This window comes from Anguilla anguilla, chromosome 8 (genome assembly GCF_013347855.1).
Source record: "Anguilla anguilla isolate fAngAng1 chromosome 8, fAngAng1.pri, whole genome shotgun sequence".
In the NCBI taxonomy this organism is placed as follows: Eukaryota; Metazoa; Chordata; class Actinopteri; order Anguilliformes; family Anguillidae; genus Anguilla; species Anguilla anguilla.
This window is the reverse complement of record NC_049208.1, coordinates 55,028,253-55,037,194: the sequence shown is the minus strand read 5'-3', so window position 1 is coordinate 55,037,194 and position 8,942 is coordinate 55,028,253. Positions and strand designations below refer to the sequence as shown.

General features: G+C 48.8%; 1 protein-coding gene across 4 annotated transcripts; it reads right to left on the bottom strand.

The window, feature by feature from the left end:
• Nucleotides 1-375: 375 nt before the first annotated feature.
• tra2a (transformer 2 alpha homolog) lies at nucleotides 376-8,718 on the bottom strand. Of its 4 annotated transcripts, none has more exons than XM_035429088.1 (9): nucleotides 8,497-8,718; nucleotides 6,349-7,136; nucleotides 5,660-5,783; nucleotides 4,967-5,020; nucleotides 3,415-3,603; nucleotides 2,149-2,264; nucleotides 1,368-1,484; nucleotides 1,205-1,275; nucleotides 376-670 (listed from the first exon to the last, which is right to left on the bottom strand). In XM_035429088.1, the coding sequence occupies exons 3-9, from the start codon at nucleotides 5,690-5,692 to the stop codon at nucleotides 660-662; spliced, it is 591 nt and encodes a 196-aa protein (XP_035284979.1). In that variant the 5' UTR covers nucleotides 5,693-5,783; nucleotides 6,349-7,136; nucleotides 8,497-8,718; the 3' UTR covers nucleotides 376-659. The 4 variants fall into 4 exon arrangements, with proteins under 4 accessions (XP_035284979.1, XP_035284977.1, XP_035284976.1 ...); XM_035429086.1 differs by having other exon boundaries at nucleotides 1,374-1,484; nucleotides 5,660-5,819; nucleotides 6,349-6,482; nucleotides 8,497-8,709; XM_035429085.1 differs by having other exon boundaries at nucleotides 5,660-5,819; nucleotides 6,349-6,482; nucleotides 8,497-8,707.
• Nucleotides 8,719-8,942: the final 224 nt, after the last annotated feature.

The following is an 8,942-nucleotide window of genomic DNA, read 5'->3' as shown; positions in this document are numbered from 1 at the left end:
AATCACACCACACTCACTCCCTGTACACTGCCCAGGGAATATTCACAAATCAATATGCAGTCATTCCACCATCAAATGAGCACCCGACACATTGGCTTTTGTTGCGTTTGTTTTTATTTTACTTAAAAAGAAACCAACATCCTATGAAAATAAAAAGAATTTCAGAGGTATCCAAACAACGACATGTATATATATTTATATATAGTCCGAGAGCAACCAAAGTGGGAATCTGCACGATTTCCGGGACATCCTCAGCCTTGAGGACATGAAGCGGATGATTCAGCCAGGTTAAGACCACCCCCCCCCCCCCCCCCCCCATCTGCACATCACCAAACACTAAAAACAAAAAAAAAGCCTGTCTCCTTTTCGGTAGGCTTCTACCAGCTCCACGCGGCTTTACAGAGGAGTCCACAAATTAAGACCTCTACACAGAAGGAAATTAAAATGGTAAACAAACATTCTCCACCTGGAATCTTTCACCTGTGGTTTGGAAAACAACAATGCCGTCCGTCGGCAAGCTAATACATCTCTGGCCAGATAAACAATGGCAAAAATAAAATAAAAATTAAGTTTGTGAATTTTTTTAAAAAACATTTTCTTTGAAGATCCAAAAGGAGAAAAACATGTGACTTTCGGGACTGTGCCTTGGGGAGGGTCCCTCAGTATCGTCCTGCAGAGGGAGGAAAAGGGAGTGGATTTCAGAAACAAGTTCAGCAGCTGATCAGTGTGTAGTCAGCGTGTAGAGCGTTGTATATTTACCGTGTCACAGCAGTGGGTAGTTAGCATGTAGAGCGTTGTATATTTACCGTGTCACAGCAGTGCGTAGTTAGCATGTAGAGCGTTGTATATTTTTCCGTGTCACAGCAGTGCGTAGTTAGCATGTAGAGCGTTGTATATTTATCGTGTCACAGCAGTGCGTAGTTAGCATGTAGAGCGTTGTATATTTACCGTGTCACAGCAGTGCGTAGTTAGCATGTAGAGCGTTGTATATTTACCGTGTCACAGCAGTGCATAGTTAGCATGTAGAGCGTTGTATATTTACCGTGTCACAGCAGTGCGTAGTTAGCATGTTGTAGCAGTGCGTAGTTAGCATGTAGAGCGTTGTATATTTAGCATGTCGCAGCAGTGCGTAGTTAGCATGTTGTGGCAGTGCGTAGTTAGCGTGTTGTAGCAGTGCGTAGTTAGCGTGTAGCACAGTACTCACGGGGGCTGTAGGACCGCGATCGCGAGCGGGATCTGTAGCGGCTGTAGTAGGGGGACGGGGAACGCCTCCGGCTGTGAGGAGAGAGGAGCGTTAAATGCACCCGTGGGGGTCTGGGGGAGGGGCCAGGTGCGTGTCCAGGTGCGCGTCGGCGCGCGGGGCTCACCTGTACCTGTAGTCGTACTCGTCGTAGCGGTCATACCGATCATAGCCTCGGTCGTAGTACGAGTCCCGCCTCCTCCCCCCACTGCTGCTGCCACCGCTGCCCCCCCCACCGCCATTACTGCAGGAGGGAGAGAGGAGTGTTACACACACACATGCGCACACACACACGCGCACACACTCACACATGCGCACACACACACGCGCACACACACACACACACACACACACACTCACACACACACATGCGCGCGCACACACACACACACACACACACTCACACTCACACATGCGCACACACACACACACACACATGCACACACACTCACACACACACATGCACACACACTCACGCACACACTCACTCACTCACACATGCGCACACACACTCACACACTCACACACACGCACACACACGCACACTCACACACACACACACACTCACACACACGCACACTCACACACACGCGCACACACTCACACACACGCACACTCACACACTCACACGCACTCACTCACACGCGCGCGCGCACACACTCACTCACTCACTCACACACACACACACACACACTCACACATGCGCACACACACTCACACTCACACACGCGTGCACACACACACACACACACACAGGGGACCACACACACGCGTGCACACACACACACACGGGAACACACTCACACACACACACACACACACACACACAGGGGAGCGCACACACACTCGCACTCAAACACACTCACACACACGCAGCTACCCTACCCCAGTACACTGGGCATACTCACTGTGTGGGACGTCCCATGTAGATGCCGGGTGTGGGGGTGTGTGGCCGTTTCGTGATGGAGTAATCCACCCGGATACGCCTCCCATCCAGCTCCATCCCATTGGCCCGCTCCATTGCCTGGGAAACGGGTGTGACATCAGCGCTCAATCCCACAATGCATCTCACAGCAGCAGTCACAGGGCCGCACGATATATCGCATTTTTTTTACCATTGTTATCTATTGGCTGTTGAAAAGACAGCCAATCAGCAGCAAGTACAGCTTCAGTACGATCATGCTAAGTGTTCCTGTATCACATGGAAGTTGCAAGGCCTTGCTGCTGATTGCCTTTTCTGCAGCCAATAGATAATCAGTGCTGTTCATCTTAGTGCATCACGCGTCCTCTTAGGTTATTATTACTGCATCACGTATGACTAAAGAAAAAAAAGAAAGAAAGATCGCCTACATGCCCTTAAGCTCTTAAGACTCAACATATCGTGTACCTATCGGGTAATGGACGCAGGACGTGAGTGTAGCACACTGGGTAAGGAACTGGGCTTGTAACCTAAAGGTCGCAGGTTCGATTCCCGGGTAGGACACTGCTGTTGTACCCTTGAGCAAGGTACTTAACACGGTTAACACTTAACCGAAATTGCTTCAGTATATATCCAGCTGTATAAATGGATGCAATGTAAAATGCCATGTAAAAGTTGTGAGCGTCTGCTAAACGCCTGTAATGTAATGGAATGGAATGTAATCTGCCCCCTTTTCTTTGAGCAGCCGCACAGGTCAGAGTGATAATCCTCCAAAATGGCTGAACAAGAGGCTCCAGCATTGTCACACACATTTCAGCACAAATGAACGCTCTCTTTTTAAGCTGCTTCAGGTGTAATTATAACAACAGGTATGGAGGCGTTTGACTGAACAAAAAAGCAGAACCCTCCAGACTCCATGACCAGGCGAGACCAGGCATGCGCCACACTGCCATCTGGTGGACGTTAGCGCACACGACACCCAAACGATCGCACACGGACTTCCTTTCTCAGCGGCACCGGGGCGGTGACCAGAAGCGTCCTTCTTAAAAAGTTCATTCAGACAAGCTGCCACATCTTCACACCAGCACTGGCTGGACATGAAATCTCTACTTCTATCTCTACTTCACTTAAAATGAGGTTTTTGTGCAAAATTTCCAAAATCATACTCCAAGCAGTAATGGGGGACCCGAACCGAGGGACACAGAGCAGCAGGACGAGCCCAGTGAACGGGTCGCGGCGGTTCTGGGCGACCCACCTCCTTGGCGTCGTCGATCCTCTCGAAGTAGACGAAGGCGAAGCCGCGGGAGCGGCCGGTGCGCTGGTCGTACACCACGTTCACGCCGGCCAGCGGCCCGTGGCGGGAGAACACCTCGCGCAGGTCCCGCTCCGTGGTGTACAGGCTCAGCCCAAACACACCCAGGCAGGTGTTGGGGTCCGGATTCGCCTGAGGGGGGAGGGGGTGGGGGTGCACAGCTCAAGACCTGAAAACAAACCCTCGATCCACACGCCAATGCCAGCACTGACCAATCGACACGCAGCTCAGGACGAGCACTGTCCAATCAACATGCAGCTCAGGACGAGCACTGACCAATCAACGTGCAGCTCAGGACGAGCACCGACCAATCAACATGCACCTCAGGACGAGCATCGACCAATCAACATGCAGCTCAGATACCAATAAACATCAAATCAGTGCTGGGCGTTATCGCAACAATAACCGTCAAATGCAGTAACGTTTATCGCCACCATGTGGCGTCTTTTTGTCTTCTGTCCTTGATGCAGCAGAGAAAATAAAATCACCACTGTTAAGTATTGGGTGTTAATAGCAGCAAGGTCAGCAGCAAGGGTGCAGTCTTCATGTGATTGACAAAAACACATCACATGATCACATGGATCACCCCAACACCTGATAGATAACAGCAGGGATGTTTTTTCTTCCTGGAAGCATCTCACACAGCCCCATAAGCCTGGACGTTTACTACCACATCCTGTATCATTAAAGAACGCTCCTGCCAACAATGTTCTAGAGGTGTCACTGGCATGAGTGTGATTGGTCACAGAAGTGGGTGTGTTTCACAGGCTTGAGAGTGATTGGCTACTCTCCAACATGAAGAAGGCCACATTTCCTGATGTGACTCCAGACACACAGTCACACAGCACTGACTCCAAGCCTCTCTGCAGACCTGCTAGCCAGAGACGCTAGCAACGGTACCATCCAAACACTTCCAACCACACGCATGCACACACATCCTCACAGACACACAACACCCCACAGCAGCAACGCGCTGCTAATGCTAGCATGCCCTACAGCTTTAGAGGTTAACTGCTACTAATGCTAGCATACCCTGCTACTCCAGTGTTACTAATGGTAGCATGGGTTAACTGTATGACAGTTTTAATAACCCCTTTTTTGTTTTTTTACAAAGAACAAAAAGGACAGGATTACAGATCAGCATGGACTGAACACATTCATCACAGAATAACAACTCCTACCCCACCCCCATCACCAGCTGCTGCTGTGTGTGTTTATGCACATGTACACACCCTTGTGTGTGTATATGTATGCACACGTGTGTGTACTTGAGCATTTGCACTTGTGTGTGTATGTATGTAGGCGTGTGTGCCTGTACATGCGTGAATGTGTGTGTACATGCATGAATGTGTATGTGTGCGTTTGTACTTGGGTTAATGTGTACGTGTATACATGCACGTGTGTGTGTGTGCGTGCGTGCTCGCTCGTGAGTGTGCGTGTGTGTGTCTGTGTACTCAGTCCTGCAGCACTAGACGGTTGAGAGATGGACACGTACCCTGGCATCACCATGACTGTATGTTTCTTTTTTCGAATCATGGCTGAATCTGTTCTGTTGGCACAAACAGGGGGGTGAGAGTTAAAGGGGTTATTAAAAACGTCCACCACATGGCGTTCCCTCCAGCAGGAAAACCATCATCATCATCATCGTCAGGCATGACACCAGCAACGGACCCCATTTTACACAGGTCAGGGCACACACCCACAACACAACATGCCCCTCCCACTCCAGTGGCCACCCAATCCCAGCGTGCACGCGCTCAGAGCCGACAGGGACCGCCCACCGCCGGCCAGAACCATGCTACAGTCCGCTAAAGGGGGCAGGGCTACATGGGGTGTGTCTGCACGAGGGCGGGGCTGCAGTCCACTCCAAAGTGTGTGTCTGTTGGAGGTGGGGCTACAGTCAGCCACAGGGGGCGTGTCCGCTCAGGGGCGGGCTACAGTCAGCCACAGGGGGCGTGTCCACTCAGGGGCAAGGCTACAGTCAGCCACAGGGGGCGTGTCCGCTCAGGGACTGGGCTACAGTCAGCCACAGGGGGCGTGTCCGCTCAGGGGCGGGGCTACAGTCAGCCACAGGGGGCGTGTCCGCTCAGGGGCGGGGCTACAGTCAGCCACAGGGGGCGTGTCCGCTCAGGGGCGGGGCTACAGTCAGCCACAGGGGGCGTGTCCGCTCAGGGGCGGGGCTACTGACCCTGCTGCTGGTGTGGCGGCGGCGGTTGGACATGGGCGAGGTGCTCTGGCTCTTCCTGCGGCGGTAGTCGGGGCTGTAGGAGCGCGAGCGGGACTTCTTCCGGTGGGAATGGGAGCGCGAACGACTGTAGCGCCGATGGGAACGCCGGCGTGAGTGGGACCTCCAGAGAGGGAGACGGAGTAAATTAGACACACACTAAAGTAAATCATACACACCGTGCAGTAAATCATACACATACTAAAGTAAATCATACGCACACTGTAAAGTAAAGCATATACACACTGTAAAGTAAATCATACATACTCTACAGTAAATCACACACACACTGGAAAGTAAAGCATACACACACTGTAAAGTAAATCATACACGCGCTGCAGTAAATCACACACTACAGTGAATCATACACTACAGTACATCACACACTACTGTAAATCATATACACACTATAGTAAATCATACACATGCTGCATTAAATCATACACACACTGTAAAGTAAATCATACGCACACTGTAAAGCATACACACGGTGTAAAGTAAATCATACACGTGCGATAGTAAATAGCACACACATTACGGTACGTGCACCACACACACACACACACACACACACGCGCGCGTGCACACACACACGCGCGCGCGCGCACACACACACACACACACACACACACACACACACATGGCCGTCTCACCGGGACTTGGACCGGGATCTGGAGCGGGACTCCGTGTGCTTGGAGGCCCGGGACGGACTGGGCGACGCCGAGCGGCTCTCTGACTTGGCGTGGGCGGGGCTACCGCCGTCCGATTTGGACGGTGAGCGGGACTCCTAGTGTCACAGGAACGTGTGAAAACCAATCCAACCCGGCGAGGGGGGGGGGGTAACAAAACACACCTCAACTAACCCACAGACACGCCACACGCGCGTGTGTGCTGCAGAGGAAAGGGTTAGACACTGCCAGCTCACTCACAATTACCCCTCTACTGCTTAAAAATGGGTATTAATAATAGCAAAAAAACAATCATCAAACAATTCCCTGTAATACAACAAGTCCCAATTCCAGCGGGCCACAGATACTGGCACATGCATGTTTAGACTACATAGAGAATTACAGACACTGGGAACATATACCATGTATTTACTTAGCCTAGGACACACTCATTCTTCCAGATTCTTTTAACGCTACTTCTCTGAGGCTTTCTACCGTTCTTCCGTTCTTTTCTTCTGTTCGTTTTTCCCGCTTTTTTCATTTTTCTTATTCCAGGCATTCTTCCCCCCATTGAAAACACCAGCTCATTTTTTTTTCTCTCGTGCGGTTTTAGACAACAACGCGCGTGCTTCTATCTCAACATTCTTCCGTTCTGTTCCCTCCACACTTTTATTTTTCTGATCTGTAAACATCATTTTCATTAGCCTTCTTTTATCTTGAACATTCTTCCACATTCTTGGATAAAACTCTTCAATTCCTTCACGACCAATAACCTTAATGAAAAAAGAACATTCAGTACAATTAAGCACATGAAATTTGGAAAAGTGAAAGGAAAACTGTTGTGTAGATCTAAATATTACAAAAAGTTTGCTACTGTTCAGCAGATTTCGTTTTTATCCTTACATTATAAATAAATGAATCGGCAGGTTAGGTCTACCACCAAAATCCACAGGCTGCACGAATAAACTAACCCCCCAATTATAGAAAACGTAGAAAAATGTCACTTCTATTTATTTTAAATAAATTGTGGTTGTCGTTGCATGACATTACACAATAATAGAGTCATCTGTGAAATAGAATGGCTAAAAGTTGAAAAAGCAAAGCAGAAAGAAAATAAACCGAAATTTGCAGGCTTTGAAACAACGATGCCCCACGCAACGACCGTGAAATCCTAGGGTTTGATGAAACTGGCGAACGGTACTGTACAATACAACAGCTCGGCCTAACAAACGCTAGCCTGCCCCTTTGCTTTCATGGTTAAGCAAGTCCCCCCTCCGCGACACTAAGTATGCCCAGCTAATATATTATAATCACAAAAAACATGTCATAATAATATTATATTTTATAAACAGAGCGCAAATACAGAACGCAACCTTTGTATTGTATAGCTAGCTGGTGTAGCTTACTGAGGGCATGGAAGTGAACCTTTGTCCAACGTTACCGTAGACTACAGGTGTAACTACCGGGGCGGACATATGATCATTAACAGTACGCCGACTTATTATTGCGATTATCGGAAAGAGCTGGTAACTGTCCATAATTTTGATAGATATCAGCGAGCTACCATTCAGCTGGGTTTCTGGCGACTTAAATGCGGCTCAGATCCGTTTACAGTGAAAGTAAAACAATAACAACGCAATTACCTAATGATGCAATGCCCCACTGGCTGACTACGTTAACGTTGCCCAGCTACATACGTCCAAACGGACAAGCAAATAATTATTCATATTATTATTGTAGGCTAACGCACTTCAGCTGCAAACGTTACTAGATCTAGCTAGCTACCAGCTAAGCTAGCTATATTTTACGGTGCGTTTACCTCGTTTCGGCGTCAAGTGGCTGGGAAAGAAATTAACTGACGCGCACTGTTGCCATGCTAATATTAGGCTAGACTATACTCATTTATACACGGCAAACAAATATAACCATCTAGTCAGTAGGCAATATGAGTCACGTAACCTAGTCTGTCGCATCAGCAGCTATCCGCTGTGCAAGTAGCCTAGCCATATTAACCCACTCATGAGACGCTAGCTTGCTACTGCTATTTAGCCGTGGGAGAGAATAAGAAGTGAAAGAAAAAAGACAAGAGAACCTGAAAGAAAGCAAATGCGTCAACGCAGCTAGAATACTTACGCGTCCTCCAAAGTTGCCATCCTCAATATCACTCATTTTCGGAAAACGTTAAGTAATTAGCAACAAATTATCTCTATGAATGTAGACGTACTGGGAGGAAGTTCGTGCGTTTTAAAAATGTAGCTCGCCGGCTAACTTCCCACTCCTAACAGCCCGTGAAGGTTCTCAAAGATGGCGGCGGTGCTACCTTCCTGTTATTAACTGCGATGCCTGCGACGGGGAGGAGCAGAGACGGGGTGACGTCAACAAGGCCAATTAAACACGCCCACCTTCTTCTTCCCAGAATCCATAGCTAGCTGAAGGACCAAAAATCAGAATCTGACTAAAGAGCTCGAAATGGTAATAGAATGACAATTTTTTTATCTTTTGCCGATAATAGCGGACTTGGCAGCGTTGCGCTCTTGTTTGTGATGGAAAAGTTGATATGTCGCATTCAAATGAGAATG

Bases quoted from the DNA above. Each gene is read 5' to 3' on its own strand.
- tra2a (XM_035429085.1), bottom strand. From the start codon at position 8,532: ATGAGTGATATTGAGGATGGCAACTTTGGAGGACGC. The intron at 3,604-4,966 runs GTACGTGTCCAT...CTCCCCCCTCAG, and splicing joins ACAGTCATGGTGATGCCAGG to GCGAATCCGGACCCCAACAC. The intron at 1,485-2,148 runs GTGAGTATGCCC...TCCCTCCTGCAG, and splicing joins TACATGGGACGTCCCACACA to TAATGGCGGTGGGGGGGGCA.